Below are 22,660 nucleotides of genomic sequence, written 5' to 3' on the forward strand. Positions count from 1 at the left end.
TTTTTCTGAATTGCAAAATATTTATGGAGAAATTGCAATGCTTTCACAGATTGTTGAAGTAGGTTCATCACATGTAGTGTTAAGCTTTGACATTTTTCAAAGGGTAAATATGTTTTGACATTTCTTGATGAACAGCTCAAATGATGAAAAGCAACCATCTTTCCTTTGTTGTCACCCTATTTCCAGGTTTGATTTGAATATATATGTATACAAATTCTTTTATTGGATGGCGAATTACCCAGACTCTCAAAAGCTTAACCTGAGTGAAACAAAAGAAACAATCAAGTGCTGTTTTCTGTCTTCCCACCTGTTTCAGAGAGGAAAAATCCTTGAAAGGCTTTCTTTTCAATTTTCCAGCTGAACACCCTCAATAAATAGTTTATGATACATCCAGCAGATCTTAATGTAGTAGGAGTGAAAAAGTAATTTTAAAATTACAGGAAACACTGACACCAGCTTCAAAAATCTTTCTCTCTGGTAAGCCAGGATTCTTCATGTGGCCCGCCCTGATGGTGCTTTTACACTGTAAGAGATACCTATTGTGATCTTGGAATTAAATAGGTCCCATTTTACAGACATCCAAATCCCCCTCCCTTTTTTTTCCATCTGGATACATATTCTTTAAATTTGACTCATGATCTCCAAGTGTCCCTGAGATGAAGATAATAATCCTTTTGAGATATTGTCATTGATTTTTTTCTTTTTTAACTTTTTTAAGTGAATAAGGAAAGCATCCAATACAACGTTAGTGCCCTTGGTAACCTAAACTTTCAAAATAGTATACAGATTTTTAGCTGTACCACTCCCATTAAAACTATGGAAAATCATTTCAGCTAATTCTGCATATGCTTGAAACATTCACCCACACTGATATACTAAGAATGAGAAATGCTCAGCCAAGCTAAGTAATCACCAGGTAGTTAATTTCAATTCATATTCTGGTATGGTTTTCAGAATGTTAAGCTACAATGCCATATTTATTCCAAGAAAATATATTACACACAATTTAAAATATAACAAATTTAAGGTGGCTTCTGATGTGAACTACAACAATTTGTAGCTCACAGCTGTTAGTTAATGGTGCAGATTTGCTTTTAGAGATAAATGTAATCAGTTAAACATTTGACTACCACATTCATCTAACTGAATGATATCTATATGCAAATGTAGGGAAGTAAAATTTGGAGCACAACAGCCAATAGATCATGTTCTAGTTTGCAGTAAACTGTTCTCTTAAATTTCTACCATAGATTTTTCAAGTTTTTGTGTTCAGTTGGATTATTTGACAGGAGAGATCCTTGAGGCATGTTTGTTTTACAAAGTTCAAAAGAATTATTTTGGGTGATTTGATTCCTTTGTTCAGAAACCTCTGTTCTAATTTCTCTTTGTGGGTTTTAAGACCTTTTACCTTTTGGACCATATAGGCTTATTTTTTGTTTCTTTAAACCAAATCCTCCCAGCCTGACCAATATGGTGAAACCCCATCTCTACTACAAATACACAGATTAGCCGGGCTTGGTGGCACATGCCTGTAGTCCCAGCTACTCAGGAGGCTGAGGCAGGAGAATCACTTGAACCCGGGTGGCGGAGGTTGCAGTGAGCCAAGATCGCGCCACTGTACTCTAGCTGGGGCAACAGAGTGAGACACTGTCTCAAAAAAAAAAAAAAAAAACCAAATCCTGCTTTAGTCAATCCACTTGGCTTCTCATACTGGTTGTGATATAGGTTTGTGTATGAAAACTGTAAATATGATAACATTGGCATAAACAAAAGGGTCTCCTCCCCATCTCAGCATATACATGAGTCTCCGCTGGCATGCTATCTTAACTCTGTGAAGTCATCAAAAGCCCAGACTCCTTTTGTGTTGCTGATCTGCCGCACTTAGGGTGTTGCTTTTATCCATAAAAGCCAAGATGGTATATCACCATTTGGATATTTCGCCAGAGAGAGAAGGGGTAAAGTGAGAGCACACATCTTCTCTCTAAGCACATGACCTGGAAGTGTCATGTGTCACTTCTGCTCCCATCTTATTGGCCAAAACTGAGGCATACATCTACACAGAATTCCAAGGGATGCTGGGAAATGTCATCTTTTTTCATAATAACCATGTTCCCAGTGAAGAAAAGAAAACAGATATTGGGGAATATTATCTTTGCTGCTCTTCCCATGTCTTGCTCACAACCAGCTTTCTTCCTGGTTGGATATTCAAATTTATCCTTCTTCTCTGCTTATCCACTTTCTTCTCTTGTTTACCATTGGGATAAAATCTAACTGCTTCTGTGGAACTTTAAGTTGTATTAGCCTCTTTGGCTTACCCTAAAGATTCTAAGAACTTTTACTTCTAAGTTCTGGTCTCAGGTATTTTATTGTCTGTTTGGCAGTATTTGCTTGGTTCATTTGACACTAGTTGTTTTGTGTTGCCATTAGATGTTAAAAATTACTTTTTATGTTCTCATGGTTTCTATGGTGGGAATTCAATAAATGTTGGCTTAACAAAATCAGAGATTTAGCAACATATGACATGCCTCTCAAGCCTAACTTCTAAGGCTGGTTTTTGGTAGTAGGAGCTGCCTTATCATCATTTTTTAAAGTATTTACACACACTTTTCCAGAGCTGAATATTTGTTGTTCACCATTCTTTAAAGTTAATGTATTAAACCCTTTTCATTAGTCACTTATATACCATCCTTGTCATCCTCCTTCCTAAATATGTATGTACTATTCTTGATAGACTTTCTACTATTTTATTGCATTAGAACAATTGGGTCAAAAGTCTGATGTATTCTACTTTGGACACATTGATAATCTTTTTTTTTTTTTTTTTTTTTTTTTTCTGAGACAGCATCCCCCTCTATGGCCCAGGCTGAAGTGCAGTGGAACAATCCCAGCTCACTGCAGACTCGACCTGCCTGGGCTCAGGTTACCTCCCACCTCACGAGTAGCTAGCGCACATCATCACACCCAGCTAATTTTTGCATTTTTTGTAGAGACAAGGTTTCACCATGTTGCCCAGGCCGATCTCCAACTCCTGGGCTCAAGTGTTCTACCTACCTTGGCCTCCCAAAGTGTTGGGATTATAGGTGTGAGCCGCTGCACCCAGCCACATTGCTAATCTTTATACTAAACTAACAATATTCTTTCAATGCCCCAAAAGCACTTCTAATGCACTATAAAAGCACTTTTGGCATTTGCTGCAGTATATTCTTGATTAGAAAATGCATCAGTCAGTGGCTCAGCAGGAGACAGACAGATGGCTCAAACAGTGTAATTAGAAAGTGTTTAATAAGCTATATGCAAAGAAGTAGGCAGGGCTAAGGAAAACCAACTAGGGATGCTAAGCATGCTAGGGTCAGCATATCAGGAGCCACAGCACCCAGGCCTAATGGGGGAACAGAGGAATTGGACACCAGAACCAGCTGCTAGTACCTGTAGCTGGGAGAGGGCTTCCCAGTAGGAGCTGTGGACTCTGGTAGAGGGACCCAGCTGGCCCATTATGACCCCGCAGGGTGAGTCAAGGAGAAGAAAGACCCTAATCTCATCTCCTGCTAGTGCCTGTCACTAGTGGACTCCAGCTGCAATCCTGAGGTTAGTGGGTGTAGTCCCGAAAGGAGTGACCCCCAGAGTTTAGGTCAGGCCAGAAAAGGTGAATGGTAGATCTAGAGGGACAAATGGAAAATATCTAGCATACAAAACATATCCAATTTTATATACATTTTCCAAAGTTGCCAGTTACAATTTTTTTATTTTTGTTTTCCTAGTATTTCAAGGATGCCGTTGAATAAATTGTAATGCATTTCCTTTCCTCTTTTGTTTGAATTATACTGTCTGCTTTTACTTCAGCACCAGTCTTAAGGCTTGAAAGATTCAGAATGGCGTTTATATTGAAGACATTTAGACAGAAATGAGTCCATTCCAATAATATACTTTTAGACTCCTAAAATAGGAACATTATTCAACGTAACATTAAATTGAGCAAAGCCATTGTATGAAGAGCATAAATTAGTTATTGTCAGCAAGTTTGAATGAAAATACAGGAATGTAATGGAGGACATCTCCTTTGTCTAGAATACTCTATAATTGTGGCATTTAGTTATGTAGAGGACTTCAACACCATATGTTTTAACAAATACTTTGGGTCATAAGGGTATGTATAATGGAAAGACATAATTAAAGTTTAATCTGTTCAGTAAAAAGGCACCATTAATTACTCTAGGCAATTTATTGGGTTATTAATTGGTTCTGGAAACATGTCAAGATACTAATTTAAATGGAATTTTTTCCCCTAATTGTCTAGACAGCCCCTCGACCATATACTGCTCCAGGAAATATGCAGCCTCCAATTCGATTACAGCCTCTTCCCAGTAATCCTGCAGTAGAAACTGTTCCAAAGGTAACTTCAAGGTCCAGATCAAAAACCTCATTACTGGAAAATGAAGCTCTGTTTCCCATTGGGGTAAATGTTATTTTTGTTAATAAATATATTTTAATTTTTGAGTAGATTATTATAGGTTTTTACAGTGGTCAAGGTATTATATTCGATTAAAATCTGCACAGTGAAAATTATATTGTATATGTATGAAACACTTACTACATACTTGTGATTATGTCTTCCTCAAATGGGAAGGCCTGTAATTTGTGTCATGGAGCGAAAAATAAAGAATAGATTGGTAATAATGCATGGTGATTCCTCCTTAGTTTACAAGGCTGATTGAAAAACAAAGGGGAAAACTTTTCCGAACCAGATATGACTTCTATCAGAAAAGACCTAGTGTTGACTTCTTCAAAATTTTAAACGCATGAAACCTAGAAAATGAAATTTTCCAAGAATAGGTTGGCATTTGCATGCTGACTTACTTTCCCATCAATGTATGAAATTGCTTCAAGTTTGACTTTTAGAAGGTTGACTATAGAAAGAATAGAATGTCCATCTTTAAAAAATGCTGAGTTTATCACACATAGGAGCTTGATTCTGCTACCCTCTCAAGGTTATATCTCAGATAATTTTCCCTTATTTTATTAGAGCACAGGAAGGAGGTATGGTAACCATGAAACATGAGTTACTTAAATAGGGAGGAAGAATTAGTACATTCACTAATTAGGGAAGGTACTGTTAATTTTTCTAAAATGAAGAAAATTTTGCCAGCTTAAGAAAATCCTGTGACATGAGTACAGTTGTCATTATGTTCAAAGGAATGATTATGTTTCATTTAAGAAACACAAGATATATGAAATTAAGATATTTTTATTTTTAATTGACAGATAACCTTGACACTAAGAAATTAATTCAGACAAGTGATTGTGTTTCACAGTAAAAGTATAAATACAACTCTAAAAATAATATATTAATCCATTTAATATGCTTTTCAGTTTCTGAAGCGCTTTTCATAAATCTTATTTCAGTTAATTTAATAATAGTTTTCTAGAAACCAAGAGAAATTAATCCAAAAGTGGTGGTGCTTCATCCAGGGAAGACTGCTTACAGTCAGGCAGCAACTTATTGAGTCATATGTCAATTAGTTTGACACTTTCTAGGCTCTGGTCTCCACTTTGAAGATCCAGAGATTTCCTGTTTTAGCCAGGGTCCAGGAATAGTCACATCTTGTGAGATTGTCCAGGCTAACTAAACGAACTCAAAACAAGCTCATTTCTCTCTAGATAATAAATGAAAATAGGCAACTCAATGATATTCAGGGGCTATTTATTCACCAAGAGATGTCATAGTCAAGGCTTATAGAAGAAGTGCATTATCCCCTAGTAGGCAGACATATATGAGAAGCCAAATCACAATGAGAAAGTTGCCTAGGGAGCATGGAATCAGAATGAGGGGGGATAGTGTAATAGAATGTTAATCGTATAAGGCCTATATGGCCTAATACACCCGTCTCATCTTGGGTATGGGCTAGCCAAAGGTACCGGAAAACTCAAAGGTCTTTGGCTAAAACCCTCTGTATCCTCCAGCGGTAACTTTGCCATTAGGACTAGAAATATTCAAAGTCCAATGAGTAGGATTTCCTCTTCCCTAGCTAGTACTTGGATGGGTACTTTCCATGCTTGCCAAGGTGATTATATTATTTTTTAAGTTCCATAATTATTAATGCTACTTTGATCAATACTTTGTCCCATTAGATATGTGAACACCATCAATCAGGTATTATTTAAGCTCTGCTGGCTGGGGAGCAATTTTTTTTTTCCTTCAATGTGACCCTCCAAATCTGTTCTGAGCCATTGGATAGATTTACTAATTGAATCTTTACAGGGCCTTTTCCTGTTTCAAGTTTTTGGGGTATGTGTTATTGAGAGACAGGCAGCTAATGGTAGCTCTCATGTGCTGACAAGATTGAGATAAATTCCACAATAATGTCAACTAGCTAAACTCACTTTTCATTTAGTAAATATTTATTGAGCATTTATGATGGCCTTGGTACTGCTTTAGGCATCAAGACAGACAAAAGTAACTTATTAGAGCTTATAGTGTAATGTTCACAGACAAAGTATACTGTGATTATGTCTTATCTGTAATTTTTTTCAATGGCATCGATGATGAAAATGATTTAATATAAAATCCGACAAGAAGCTCCTAAAGAAGAATAATATCCTGTACATTGCTGAGTACGTAGCGAGCACTCAAAAAACTTTTATTGCTTTTTTAAAGAGTAAAGTATATACATGTTGAAAGTACTTGAAGGTACAACAGATAGAAATAGGTTGAACTTTGCTAAGTAGCAAGAGTGAGAGTCTTTAATTTAGGCAAAAGTGATTTGGTCAAAAACAGACTGGATGAGATGCAAATGAGTAAAAATAATGACTTGATTGAAAACGAATGTTGTTAGAATGAGAGTTTCTCATGTATCATTGGTAGAAGTAGAAATTAGTACAAGTATTTGTGAAGGCAATATGGAAATATCTCTCACCATTTTAAATGAACATGCTCAGGCATTTTAACATGTAGGCATTTATCCTAGGAATACACAATATGGTAAAGAAACAGATTCAAGAATATTTTGTACTGTTGTGTTTGCAATAGTGAACAATTGGAAGATACCTAAGTAATAGGGTATTGTTTTAACTTGTTATGTTATATTAAAGTACATTTAAAAATATAATTACTTGCACTGGAATGAAAAGATGTCCAAAATGCTGTTGAACTAAAACAAGCAAGGTAAAGAACAACATGTTAATTTTTTTGAAAAACTGGTAAACCATTTTCAAAGAAGGCAGTAATTGATTGATGCCTACTCAGAAATAATTTTGTTTTAAATCCTTAAACACAAAAAGTTCTAGATTCATTGATTTTCTTGTCATTGTTTTTTACTTATTTTTATTTTTTATTATAATATAAATGTACTCCATTACAGAAAAAATGGAAAATATAAGAAAAGAAAAATTAGAGCATGACAAAATGCAATATCAACCATTCTAACAATTATAAACTCCTTGGTGAATATCCAGTTAAACCTCTTTCGGTTCATATGCTTTTTTAAATCAAAATATGGGCTATCCATACCCTTCACTTACGAGTTCCTTTTGCTCATTTAGCAATGAGAGATATTTGGAGAATGACTTTTCTTTCTACAAAATAATTTTTCACAAATAAGCATATTAAAATACAAACTAAGTTGATCAAAACTTAATTAGAAATTTAAAAATAAACATAAGTACAATATAAATTCATATTGTAGAAATAGAAATAGATTGGTGCAAAATAGATAAACCTACTTAAATAGTCCTTAAAATTTGGAAAACTACCTCAGATACACAAAAATTACCAATTTGTGAAAATTCAGTGACTCACTTATACCTGACAAATGTAATTATTGACTATACCTTTGGTGTTTTTTAATCATTAAAATAACATATGCTGATTAAACTCTAAAACAATATGAAGGTATATCCCTAAAGGTAGCCCCACATTCAAATTTTTTCAGTCATTCTTCTTTTTAATCAGAATTCGCACGTAAATTATTTAAATTTATGGTCATACCATATGAACCTTTTTATTTCAGGATAAATAGATTCATGTTATTTTTGTTTAAGCCTGGCGAGATCTATCATAGGGACAAAGCAAGATTTAGTTAAACATCCTCCTATTGATGGACTTATATGATGTTACATTTTGTGCAACTAACTTCTTTATATATATGTGTGTGTGTGTGTGCATGTGTGTATATATATCCTTATACACATTTATATTAGTGAACTTGTATAGTCATCTGTGTAGGATTTATTCCTACCACTAGAATTTCTAGGTCAAAGGATATATACCTTAAAATTTTGATAAATATTTTAATTTTTCCTCTGTAAATGTAATAATTTACTCTAAATAGTACATGAGTTATTTATGCTAAACAGTACATGCCAGTTTGTTTACAGCTTTGCAAACCCTGCATATTCTAATACCTAGATGCTTGAAATAAGAATATGAAAAAAGTCCTAATTTCCTGTTGCTAAGTGGACTAAAGCTCTGCTTTAAAGCACAACACTTCAAACTTCTTGATTTTAAATTGTTTAATTGTATTGGGTTTAATGGATTGTTGAAGAAAAATCCCAAAAGTACTATAAAAGTGTCATCAGTTTATGTTAGTTAAAAAATATACCACACAAGGTTAGAATTTTTAATTTGCTGCAGATACTACAAAGTGTCATTTTTCAGCAGACTGGAGTGTTTTGAGTTTGTCTAGCGATATCAGTTGTGTTTGCCTGCAATGTCAACCATTTAGGCTTGTCTTTAAATTTGGGTTACATTGAGTCACTGATTCTGTTTCATTGGTTCTTATGTGATGAAATATGATTACAGGGCAAGAAGGCAGTGATGAAGTTCAGGAACTCCATAGGCAATTCACAGAGAATGAATTCATATCAACTTCCAAACATTAACAGTTACATGATGCCTATTCCTCCTCCACTTCCCCCAAATGGGAAAATCACAAGAGAAAATAGATCTGACACATGGAGAAGGAGAAGATTTCGTCCAACCACTGCTCCAAATGGCTTAGAACCTCTTTTGACCAAGGTGATTATGGAACAAAATTTCTTTTATTAATTTATCTCAGATTACATTGCACTGTTAGATTTCTAGGTTTGCAGTAAAAGAATTTGGAGGAAATTGCATGCAAAATGTTGTGTGTAAAGAAATACAATTTTATAAGTAAGCTTGAATGTATCTGAAACCAAAGGCTTGAGTAATTCAGCTGCATAATGAGTTTAGCACAATTAATAATAAAAGATTTAACAATTCTTGGGGTCAAATGTAATTTGACCAATACCTATTTCCAAATCATTTATTTCCTTAAATGCACCTGTTCAGTCACATGTTGTTAGAAATATCTTAACATCTAATTTGTGAAAATTCAGAAACCTTGATATACCTAAAAAACATAATATAGTTTATTTTGAACAATTTATGGCGAATTACTGTATCATACATAGAAAAATTATTTCAGTAATTTTTGAAGAGATTACAGTTTGTTGTACTGATTTCCTCAAAATACTAGTAGAATAAACAGTTTTAAGGCCTGTTGGACTTTATACACATACAAGCTAGTAAGAAGGCAAAATATCTCTTCATTTTTATTATGTTAAATATACAACCAATAGCAATTAAATGAAGGTTTTGTGATTGGCAAATAAGCTGGGTCAACATTTCACTGACTGACCATCAGGAAGTGAAGTGCCAGCGTGCACATAGATTCTTAAAAACCAACTTCACTTTCAGGAACCTTATTCACCCCATGTCCACATCTCACTCCCAGCAGCTGTCCTTACCTCTAACCTTCTCAGAAGATGGGGACCATCTTCTTCCTGCTCGCTTGAATTTCCTTTTTTCAACTCTACTTTTACCAGTTCTCTCCCTTGGTTGCTGTCTTTGACAGGATGTTTTCTCTCTCATCCCCAAGGCCCACCCTTGCCCTGTGTCTTTGATCAGATACTCTTTCACTGTCGGTGGTAGCTCGTACTGTCATTCTCTCTAATTTGGATTTGCTGCCTTCCTCTAATACTCATCTCTGTCTCTCAACATATCCAGGCCTTTGATAAAGGAGCAAATTATTTCCTCACATGCTGCAACCTTAGACTTCTGTTTTATCTTGTTCTTCATTGGTAAGTTCTCTATAGAGCAGTTTACTGGAGCTTAGTCTAACAACCCCAGGCAACTCAACTTACAACAATATTCTTGCTCACAATTTTATCTACTGTTGGTCAGCTGTAATTCTAGGACCCAGAGTGGAGGAACAGCTCAGAATGAAGGAGTCTGGAATATGTTGGCCTCATGGGCAACAGAACCACAGAATGCTTTTAAGGTTCCACTCAGGAGTGGCACATGTCACTTACACTTGAATGCCATTTGGCAAGCCCTTGACCAAGACTGACCTCAATGGAGTAGGAAGTATCAGTCTCTCACAGAAAAGGGCAGTGAATATTTGGAACAATAATAGAATCTACCACATCTACTAACTGAATTTCTCACTCTGCATGCTGGCATTGGTTTCTACCTGGCCAGTGAACATGCTCTCAAAAGATGTGGCTCATACTTAGCAAAAACAGTGACTTACTCATCATTCTTGAACACTTGGGGGGCAGGATTTGATTTTCTGATGTTAAAATATATTACTGGGATACATTCTACCTGTTCGTGCTCTTTTAAAACACAAGTTTAAATGTCTCATAAGCCATAAGAATATATAGTCTTATCTATATGTAGAAGTTCAACAACGATAACCAAGCAAGTACCATGCACTCACTACACCTTCACGATGAACTCTACTATCATATTATATGCAAGAGCCCCCTTTTTCCTGCCCCATCATTCTTTACTTTTTTTCCAGAGCAACCACCATGCTGACTTCCTTGTGAACTATGTCCCTGCTTTTCTTTAGAGTTCTATCGCTTATATGCATAAAACTTCAGAAATAAGCTCAAACCTATCATCGTATAAAAGGACACTATTTCTGGAAGAAAATAAGCTGAATAGAATCTTTGGGTCACCGCCTGGGTTTGGTTTTTAAACAGTTTTAAAAGCCCCTTCTGGGGAAGTCAGAGTGGTCAGGTCATGAGTGTGTCAAGGTATCTGGTGAGGTCCTAGTGTGAGCCAGACACTGGATGTCCAGCAGGAAAATGACCAGGAGAATGGGCTTCTGTAGCTGGGCATGGAGGAGGGAGCAGCAGCTTCTTCATCCCAGGGTCATGACAAGTGAAGCACAAATAAGCATCTGAGCCAGGTCCCCCTGAGATTCTGCATTCAGGTTAGAAGCACAGCATGGTGTCAGCAGGCATGCTGGCTTTGACAGACCTTATCATGTCTGTCTCCTGAGTCACAGAGCTTCAGTCTGACTTACTGTTTTTTTTTTTTCCAAGAAAAAAACCTTTTTTCTCTCTTTCTGGAATCTCTATTTTGGGAATGTTAGAACTACTAGACTGATGCTCTAAGATTCTTAGCTTTTCTCTCCTACTTTCTACGTCTGTGTCTTTTTGTTCTACTCGCTGAGAGGTTTTTTTCAATTTTATTTTCCACACATTCTACTGAGTTTTTTCTCCTGCCATGTTTCAATTCTAAGAACTCCTTTTGTGCTCACTGAAAGCTACTTTTAAAAATGCATCTTATTCTTGATCTGTGTGATTTTAACTCCTTCGTATTTGTGGAGACTTGCTTTGTGAGCTAATATATGTTCAGTTTTGGGAAAGAATCATATTCTTTAAATGCTGAAATTAAGGTTCTATAAATGTCCAATAGATAAATGTTAATTATGTTACTCATATTTTTACATTTGTAGACTTTTTATGTGTTTAGTCTCTTAATTCTTGAGTTATAATGAAAATCCATTCTCTATAATTATGGATTTGTCAATTTGTCTTTGTAATTATGCCAAGTTCTGTTTTGTAAATGTTTAGAAAATCTTGTATGCTCTCAGACTTAAGATTATTTTAATCTTACTGGTGAGGAGATCCTTTTTGTCATATTACTTTTTGTCTTAAAATCTATTTTGTCTAATAATACTTCTTATTTTCTTTAGATTAGTGTGTGTGTGTCTGTGTGTGTGTGCGTGTGTGTACTGTATATGGAGAGTTGACACTTGAATAACATGGGGGGAAGGGGTGTCATTTCTCTGCACAGTCAAAAATTTGTATATAAACTCTGACTCCCCCAAAACTTAACTACTTATAACCTACTGTTGACTGGAAGCCTTACCAATAACATAAATATTCAATTAACACATATTTTGTATGTATTTGTATTATATACTGTATTCTTACAAAGTTAGAGAAAAGAAAATGTTATTAGGAAAACTGTAAATAAGAGAAAATACATTTATACTACTGTACTGTATTTATCCATACCATAAGTTATGTCTTCTCTTTACAAAATGAATCGTCCACCTGTGAGCAACCTCAGCTAGAGAATTCAATTCAACCTTTTCTTGTAATGTCATGACTTTGCTTCTTGGAGTGCTTCTCCAAGTGAAACTTCATTGAGTCCCATGATGTTATTCAGTGTTTACAGTATTACGCTAAACACGATGGAAAATATGTAAGAACTTCGAGGGATTACTTTTTACGCTGATAGGTGATTTACTAAAGAGATGAATTGCTCGTGTGGACATGACTGGTGTCACATGGCATTTTAAGTGGATACTCACAACACTTGAGCTCACTACAATAGCAACAGAAGGTGGCTATGAAATTATTACAGCAGTACAGTATGTACTACAGTTAATTTTATGCAGTTATGATTTAATATTGCATCTTTATGTTTGTTTACATTTCTCTTGATTGTAAATGGCACCATGCATGGTCTGTTAAGAGTATGTGTAAGTTTTGATAAATCTTAACTTTTTATAATAGATTTGTGTGTATTTTATGGTAGTAAATGATAAAACAGACTAGCATCTACATATATTATATGCATTCATAACATACATTTTTCTTATTTTTCAAAATATTTCTAGGCCATACAGTTTGTCTTCAAGTTTTTCAAATTGTGGTAAATCTCCAAAGAATTTTCCAATATACTTATTGAAAAAAATCTGCATATATGTGGACCCACATGGTTCAAACCCATGTTGTTCAAGGGTTAACCGTATATATACACATATGTATGTGTGTGTATATGCATATGTGTGTACATATTCCTTTCACTTTTAGTCTTTTGGTGTCTTTACTTTTAAACTTTAGGCTTTAAATATGTTTATGTAACATAGGGGTGGATTGTGTTTGATTCAATCTGAGAATCTCTGTTCTATTAATAAATGAGTTTAGTCCAAGTATATTTACTTTGTTTAGTGATATATTTAGACTTATTTCTACCATCTTAGTTTTTTTTAACTTACCATAACATTTCTTTGTAGAATTTTATGCTGTTAATTGCCTCTTCCTTAAACCTCTCCTCTCTTGCCTTCCGTGGCATTCTGTTTTCATGCTTCCTCGCGGTCTCCTTTTACCTCTTGTCCTACTCCTTTGCGATTATTTTTCATCTCCACCCATAAATCTACCCATCCCTAGAGGCTTCAGCCTTCACACTTGTTTTTCTATTCAAGATGTAGTCATCTTCACACATGATTCCATGCTAGATGTCTGTTGGAGTTCACTCTAGCCCTGATCCTTAGGCATCGAGTAAAATTGTCTCAGTGGGGAGAGTCACACACTTTTACATTAATACTTGAGTTTATTTAGATATAGAAAAGATTCGTTTAAGGGCAGATGGCTCTGTGACTAATTTACACATAAATTCATCTTTCATTTTATGACTACCATCCAGCAAAGCATCTTTTAAAGGCTCTTTAAAAAAGGAAAGAAAGAGTAAAAAGCAATGAAATGTGGCTTGCTGGTAGCCACCACCTGCTTCTCTACGAATATGTAGAACAACGTGGTCTCTGGCTTCTGTGATTCATGTCTCTGGCGATGATCAGTAGAGCCAAATGGCAAGGTGTGGTAGGACTCACAGTCCAGCAAGTTGTCTCTGGACTCTGTTGCTTTGTCCTGTTTTGTTCTAGCACCTTCAGAGCTTTATACTGCATTTACAGAATCCATGAGACTAGTTACATTTTGCACTAAGGTTTACCTCACTCACCTCCAGACTTTTGTGTTCCCATTCAGGATCGAGGTAGTCTAACCTTACCAGTCACCTACTCTACACAGCAGCCTGCTGAAAATGTGGAAAGTTTCATATATAGCTTTTATAAAAGTGAAAGTACAGGCTTCCAAATAAGAACCTACTTAATGGTTATGTTTATCTATTTTAGAAACCAATAACAAAGTTTGCTTTAATTTTTTATACATTTTTTGAAAGAGAGGGCAAAAAGTTTATGATACTAGTTTGAGACTTTTCCATGAAAGCCCCCTATCTACCTCCTAGGTACCAAATAAGCCCTGTGCAATTACAGATGCCCAATTGATAGGTCCTACTGCTCCTCAAATTCAACATGGTTACAACTTAAGCCAGTTTCTCCATTCAGTTGCCTTACTTATCTTAAAGCACAAACTTTTGTCCTATAATTTGGCCTCAAAATCTATAATTTCTTCTTCCTTGTGCATTGCACATCCAGCTAGATGCTAAGTTCTCTAGATCAGAGATGTCCAACAGAAATAGAAGGCAAGCCACATATGCAATTCTAAAATTTTCTAATAGTCAATTTAAAAAGATAAAGAGAAACATGAAATAAATTTTAAGATTTTAATATATTTTATTTAATCAAGTATATCTAAAATATCATTTCCACATGTAATCAATCTGAAAAATTTTAATTATGTTATATTTTCTTATACTATGTCTTTGATATTCAATGAATATTTTATACTTACAGCAAATGAGCTACCTTTCTTATGCCCAGAATCCAAATGGGGGAAATAGCTGCTGTCCTGGATGGCACAGCTCTAGATGGTACCTGAACAGTGGCTCATGTACCTGATAATCCTTTTTCATCCTTACTGCTACATCTCTAGTTCAGGGACTTGCTAACTAATCTCTTAATGGAACTATTGCAATCATCTATATACTTGTCCTGCATCTAAATGAGAACATAGCTCAGTCCAGTTTTTGTTGATAATGGCAAATGATATGCTAGGTCCTGAGGTTACCAAGATGGGTAAGACTAAACTCTTTCTCTCAGAAAGATTGCAGTCTAGCAAGACAGACAGATATATAGACAATTAGCCATGATATATTGTGATGAGTACTATAATTGTGACATAAATAAAGCACAATAGAAACATAGAGGAAAGAAATATTAGTTTTGACTGAGGAGATTAGAGAATGCCTCCTAGAGAAGGTGGCATTTGAAATGGGCTTTGAATGATCAGTAGGAAGTTAGCAGATAGAACCAGGGAACTGAGATTGAAAAGCAGAAAGGGGAAAAAAAAATAAACAAAATTCATCTCGGTTTTATTAGATTCTACATAATGGTGCTAAATTAAACTTTATGGAAAAACTCTCAACGTGCTCCTCTACTGCTTGAAACCTTGACTAGTTGGCCCTTTCTTAATGAAAGTAGGTATATCGTTCTGTATGGCTATTTTAAAATGTGGGCTTTAAAAAATTATTCAGGTATGGTGAGACTGACAGATTAAGAGACAATTGCCCTCAGAAAGATAGATTGTTACTCACAGTTCCCAAGAGGAGGGGACACACCACATACATTGGTCAGGGATCCATCCAGAATAATGTCTGCCAACCTGGGCATTGGAGTCCAGCTAAATTAATAGGTAAAATTAACCATCACAAGGCCAGGTGCAGTGGCTCACATCTGTAATCCTAGTGACTTGAAAGGCTGAGGCAAGAGGATCGCTTGAGGTCAGGAGTTTGATACCAGACTGGCCAACATAACAAGACCCGATCTCTAACACCTGTAATCCTAGCTATTAAGGAGGCTGAGGCAGGAGGTTGGCTTGGGCCCAGGAGTTTAAGGCTGTAGTGATTGCACCACTATGATTGCACCACTGTACTCCAGCCTAGGCAACACAGCAAGACCCCATCTTCAATAATATTAATAATAACTCTTACACCACATCATGCAGAGCCACACAAGGAAGCACCAGAGTAGGTTAGGAAGCAGAGGGAGTGGGGAAGGAAATGTGAGCAGGAACCCTTATTATGATTTCTGTGGGAAGGAATAGGTGAGATAGACCCTGAAAAATCTAGAGCTCTGATGCCTCTGTAAGGATTGAGGTGTTTCTGGGCACGTTAGGAATAAGAGTGAGGTAAAGTTTACAAAGTAGGAAGAAAAATGGCCCAAAAGACAATGAAAAGAGAAACCATACTAAAAGCAAAGTGGGAGGCAAAACCAGAGAGAAAGAGAAGAGAAAGGGAAGAACATGTGTAATGTAGTGCTGTGAGGTTTTCATACAACCAGCTGCTTCCTAAGTCTTTGGGATATGAACACTCTTCCTCTGGCTTGTGTCAGATTTTCTCTCCCTACGGCCACCAGCATCAACATGAGGATTGCCACTCTTTATGGTCAGGTTGGTTTTGTATCAATCTTTATCAAGGCATAGTCACCAAAGTCGGTGTTGGTTTAACAAGACGCTGTGAATCAGTTTTCCTGTTCTGGTAACTATTGAGTTTCTATAAATGTAGCAAGCTTCCTATTTAGGGTAGAACCAACCTACTGTAGCTTTATCAGAATATGGAAAGGACAGAATATAGAATGCCTAATTATTCCATGTGTGTGTCCAGTTGGATCAATGTTAATTAGGTCCTTACTAAGCATCAGCACTGGCAAGTTACTGGGGTCATGAAGATCAGTAGGACGTCCTCCTTATCTACGGAGAGAGAGAGAATACGAGGAAATAGTTCCAATGTCATGTGACTCATACAATTATAGAGGCCTGGGGATTAAAAGTAGTTGATAGTGTTTGGGCCACTACAAGCAGTTCAGTTGCTAGACATTTAAATGTAGCATGAGAAATTGCAATCACTGGGAGATAGTAGGTATTAGAAAATATAACACATTTTATGTTGCCTGGGGAATGTTGGAACTTATCCCGTGGAAAATGGGAATCACTGGAGGGCTTTAAGCAGGAGAGTCACGTGATCTGTTGAATAACAATAAATCACTCTGATTTCCAACAGGAGGGAGATTTTGAGGGATATCCCACTTTTAGTGGGGAGACTAATTCGTAGGGTGACCATACTTCTCAGTTTTCCTGGAATAGTTCAAAATTCTGCCCTTTTTCCCCCATTTCCTAATTATTAGTAACATTTCTTTCACTGTGTGTCCAAGTTTGGATGATAAATTTCACGGTCACCCTACTTGATGTCCAGAATTCACCAGGGCTTCGTGAAGAAGATGGAAAGGAGTTATTGCCCAACACTGTCAACAAGAACAGGCCCTTTGACACCTATACTGTTTGTGTGGGCATGGATAAAAGAGATTTCAGTGAAAACTTAGTATATCAATTGAATGCCAAATGTTGCAAATATATAATGGCTGATGAGTTAACCACTCAATGGGCTTGCTGTTTATTTATCAGCTCAGTTGTACTTGCCTGAGAAATCTGAAAAGAAATGAGAAGGAAAGTCATAAGCAACTGGTGAAGGAAGTCAGAAAGATGAGCTTTAGTTATGCAGGGGCATGAGGTCTTGCTCCTGTTCTTCAAATGGAACTGAATTTTCATGGAAGATTTTGATACTTACTTGAGGATAGCAGAAAGGGCCAAGAAACCTTATTAAAGTTTCATTTGTCTCTGGTCATTATATCTTTGCAAGATGGTAAGTATAGAGGCAATTCAGTCAATTGAAAGAAACTACTGTTTGTTTCCTAGTGCATATGTTTAATCACGAGCTGTCGCTTGGGCCTTCTGTTAGAACTCAGAAAAAATTTACTTGGTTGCAATAATTAGGGAATATTTTTTAAAAATAGAACAAAATAATGAGACCCAACGGAAAAGAGATGTTACTATCAGAAATAAGCTTTATCAGAAAGAAATATGAAAAAGAGGAAATGAAAAGGATAAAGGGCTGCCTTTTCCTGTATTTTTCTCTTTAAAAGTTTCTCCTTCCAGTTTCTCATTTCATACACAGGACACAGGTCTTTCCGTGACTCTAATCCCACTATCACCTTGTATTTATATAGTGCTTATCTCCTACAAACTCACAGGGCTACCTCTAAATCCATGCTGCTTCAGAAAGTATTGCTTAACAAAAGGGGGATGCTTTTATTTAATCAGTCACTTCATTAAAGGTGCTAGGCGCAGCTTGGAGCTGGATTTGCCTGAGGTCTGCTGATTGTGCAGTGGGCTGCACACAGGCATGTCACAGCTCCACAGTTGCCCAGGCAAGAGGAAACATGGGATTATGATTTTCCAAGTAGGAGCCAGACCTGGCATCATCCCATTGCTTCAACTGTGATTCAGGGAGATATTTCTAATCTGCAAGAAATTATCCAGTTTGCTGATTTACTTTCATGGCTCTTGATGCCCTGTAATATGTCTCTTGATTATCTCTTTATTTGAGAGCTCTTCCTTCCAACAGGCAAGAAAATTTGCTTGAATTTTTAAATCTTGGACTTTTTCCCTCATTTATACTTTCAGACGGTTGCTAGCAGAATTTCATTCCATCAGATTTCTTTCCTCTGGTTTTTGCTTCAGAGAAATAGAATGAAATGGAAAAAAAAAATTATCTGAAGTGGAAGAGGATGAGTTTAGAGATGGAAATATTTTAGTAGTTCCTTCAAAAATGTTTGTTGCAGCTTTGTTATTCTTTAGAAAATGCGTGCTTCTCATGCATCTATAATTTGATGGAATCAACTCAAATTACTGCCTTGGATCCACTTAAAGTTGGTCTCTGCACATTTTTTGTCTAGCTTAAAATTGATTTTTAGAAAAGTGAAGTAGATGAGAAGGAAAGGCTGGACTGTGTACAATTCTAGAGGCCTACAGTTTTCTTACTAGCCCCCCGTAAAGTCTTTCAACCCTCTCAGCCTTTCTTATTTCTCTGCTTCTTCCTCCTTTCCTTTGTTCTGCTTCTACTTCCTCCTCTTCCTCGTAGAGGTCAGGCAAACACTGTGCTCATCCACTATTATGAAAATATTTCAAACAATTAATTAGGAGTCCATGCCTAGGACATTGATTTTCTGGCGTACACATTTACTGCATATTTTATAAATAATTTAAATTGGGCAATGCCATAGGATATCAAATAGATTTTTGTAGTAATTTTAGAGACTTTGTTCGGTAGATTGTTTTGATACTATAAACAATATTGATATTGGATTTTTCAATCAACTGAATGCCCCTGTGAAACTGGATAGTCCCAAGCACAAATTATTGATGACCCCGATCTTCAGAATGACCGTAGAAGAAATCATACATGTGCATCTCCCTCTCAGATGGAATAAGCCCAGGGAAGGATGTGTTGTCAGTGCTCAGTTGTAAAGATAAAGCAGCCTATTACAAAAACTGTTGCTGAATCCCTAAGTCAGTTCAAACTGAAACAAAATGATATTACTAATATTTATTTAGTTCATTTGTTTGGATTTTTATTGGAGAACCAGCTAAAAGAGCCAAAAGTTTCTTCTTGGTGTCATTGAAATTTTTGCTATATATAACAAACACACTCCCACACACCTCCCCACACACTTGCACTTAAAGCAAAAAATGACAAACTCTATCCAAATCCCCATTATTTACATTAAAAATACAAAGCCAAAACATATATGTTATAGTTATTTAGGAGGATTTATTTTGCAATGGGTTTGACTTTTTGTGCATTTGTAAATTGACACTTTATTTAGATTTTGTTGGTAGGTACTTAAAAATAACCTTCTTTATTCTTCATATTACAATGTCAGGTAAGAACTCTCATTAGAAAGTAATTCGTTAATAAGCCTCATTTTTTTGTTCATTTCAGGATTCAAGAAGGATTCATAAAACATCCTTGCATAGTAATGCAGCTATTACAATGATCTATTTGGGGAAAAATGTGCACCTATCTTCTGATAATCCTGACTTCCGTGATGAAATTAAAGTTTATCAACAGCACTGTGGTGGGGAAAACCTTTGTGTCTACAAAGGCAAACTACTTGAAAAAGGTACACATAAAATGTGAATGTTTTTTAATTGCTTGGAGTTGGTGCTATAGATAAGCTGCTGTTGATATAATATCAAAATGACTTCAATCACTTTATGAAATTATGCATATCCAGGGACTTATAAACCAGCTGCCTAAAAGTAAATCTAGATTTACTGCTCTATGATTGAAACTGAAGCAGCAATTAGTCTCGCAGATTGTGGAAGAAAGGATTTGGAGTGATTTAACCTGGTAACAGATTAATTTTGGGATGGAGATATATGATCATTAAAATGTTGCACGAATAAGCTGTCCCCCAAATTACAAGTTAACTATTTGGCTTCCCGTAGTGAATTATACCATACATTATTCTAAGAGAAAAATACCAGGTTGGCAATTTGTTCTTTAGAGGTATGTTGAGATAAAATCACAAATCCAATAAACTGCAGGGTGAATCACACCTAAATAACTTGGTGGAGAATTTGGCTAAATAGCTTTTTAGTACATTTTTGCTTTCATTTGATCATAAATCCACGTTTGTCAGCATAGGATAATTTTTATATGCAATATAGGTTTTTGCAAATTATACTGTAATGTTTTTCTTCAATATTTAGTTCAAGGGAGCAGCAGTGAAAAGAAATAGTGTTTACAGGGTTATATTGTAACTTCCCTGCTTAAGAAACTGGGTCCAAAAAGTAATAGCATTTTTACTAATTAAAAGAAATATATGTATTTGGATAATTTTGGTAGGAGTTAAGGGGAGAATTGGGGAGAAACATGGAATTTTTACTTTTAGTCTTTCTGATTTCCCTCATTAATTGAAGACAGTGACTATTACTTAAATAAAATTCAAGTCCTTAAAGAGAGACTATAAATTCATATTGAGGAATTACATGTGTAAAACTTTCCATCACAAAAATGGTAAACACTTAAATGCCAGTTTTAACTTAAAGTGAAACATAATACAATGCTCAATGATGTCAGAAACTGTTTCTTTCCATTTCCATTTTATATATTTGGTAGGAATGCAATTTACCTTGTTTATTTTGCTGTAGCATTCCAGAGTTCATTCCTTTCATTTTGTAGACGAGGAAAATGAGATGATTCCAGAGGTGGAGTGGCTCCCCAAGGTAACACCAGAGTCAAGAGCAAATCCCAAGCCCCTGGCTAGGTGCAAGGCCCTTGATCAGTTCCAGGCAGGCCCAGTGAGCTATTCTGAGTAGCATGGAGTTTCCTACATTTTCACGATACGAGTGGTATGAAACCCCTAATGATAGTGGCATAGATACATACACTTATTTTTTTAAAGTATAACTTTCAGCTATTAATTTAGGAGAATGCTGAAATTAGCTGTAAAGTTGGAATTAACATGATGAAAACTGTCCTGGACTTTAGATCACACTTTATTCAACAAAATGCATATATAACATCTATTTGCTGGAAAATGTGGTAGATACAAGTGAAAAAAGAATGAGGCTTAGCTAAGTGATTCTCTGGTAGACGACGTACACTCTGTGATGAGAATGAAAAACCAAAGGTTATGGGAGAAAGGGTGTTACTTGGCTCAGTGTTATTTTGCATACATATTGATGCTGGGACGTTTTGTTATGGCATTGGACAGTCTTGAATAACAGGATGGAATCGGGACTTAAATAATTGAATCCTGTCCATGCAATAATTTTGTCTCAGCTTGCCCTTGATTGCCAGGAAAGTAATTGCTCAAAATTGAAAAGTTGGGTGGCTCAGAGTTGACTTGTGCTTCAGCAATCTTAGCAATTTAGCTGGACTGAAAAGAATCTGCCCTTTCTACAAACCAAAGCTGTGCGTGATTCCATAAAATGTGAATAGGGTTTTAAAAGATTTCTGTTAACAAAAGTTGGAGGGGGAGCATTTAACATTGTGCTTGGAGCGGTAAACTCATTAAAATTTGGCTTTTGTTAATTCGTCTTGCCTTTTTATTAGAAGTAACAATAAAATTAATTATTTAGAAATGTGGCAAGTGCATCCTTTATTCCTAAGTAATTAATGATGTCTTGCAATTTGATTTTAGACTTCAAGCCACAAGCTGATTGTTTATTATATACATCTATGAAGTTACTGAATATTTTCTGCTACTTGTAGAGTACAATTTCTTCACAGGCATTTTTATTTGCCGTGTTTATCTTTTCAGACAATGCAAACCATGGCTTCTTGGGTTCATTTTAAGTGCAAAAAAAAAGTAACATTTTTTTTTCTGGCTTTCTTAGAATCCCTTTCTTTTCTGCCCCATTTTCCTGTATTTCCATAACCGGATCCTATTGCATCTATCTGTGCATTCCTCGTTATGCTCTGGCAAATACAGCTGCTTCACTGTCCCATACACACTATTATTTTGCCTCTGCTTGTGCTATTTCCCTTGTCTATAATACTTTATCTTTTCTCCTTTTCAAATTCAAATCTTACCCATCTTTTAGGACTCAGATTACGGCTGTGTAGCTTTCTCTCTGACTTCTGCTCTGTTTTATCCCAATAGCTTTCGGTCCACACTCAAAACTGAGGCAGTTCATTGTGCTTTGACTTACATTAACTGTTTTTCATTTTTTTCTTTTTTAAGAGACAATCTCTCTCTCACCCAGACTAGAGTGCAGTGGCACAATCATAGCTCACTACAGCCTTCAGCTCCTAGGG

The 22,660-nt window shown here is 35.9% G+C and overlaps 1 protein-coding gene across 4 annotated transcripts in view; it reads left to right on the top strand.

Annotated features, from left to right (window-relative positions):
- Positions 1-22,660, top strand: part of ERICH3 (glutamate rich 3) — a 106,130-nt gene that overhangs the window by 32,968 nt on the left and 50,502 nt on the right. For 2 of the 4 annotated variants that reach the window (XM_003260202.3, XM_030825180.1), the window contains exons 6-8: positions 4,295-4,453; positions 8,795-9,010; positions 19,835-20,015. In XM_003260202.3, the coding sequence (XP_003260250.2) occupies positions 4,295-4,453; positions 8,795-9,010; positions 19,835-20,015 (556 nt within the window). The remainder of the gene's footprint in view (positions 1-4,294; positions 4,454-8,794; positions 9,011-19,834; positions 20,016-22,660) is intronic. The other 2 variants (XM_030825181.1, XM_030825182.1) reach the window with 2 other exon arrangements.

Source organism: Nomascus leucogenys, chromosome 12, assembly GCF_006542625.1.
Source record: "Nomascus leucogenys isolate Asia chromosome 12, Asia_NLE_v1, whole genome shotgun sequence".
Classification (NCBI taxonomy): domain Eukaryota; kingdom Metazoa; phylum Chordata; class Mammalia; order Primates; family Hylobatidae; genus Nomascus; species Nomascus leucogenys.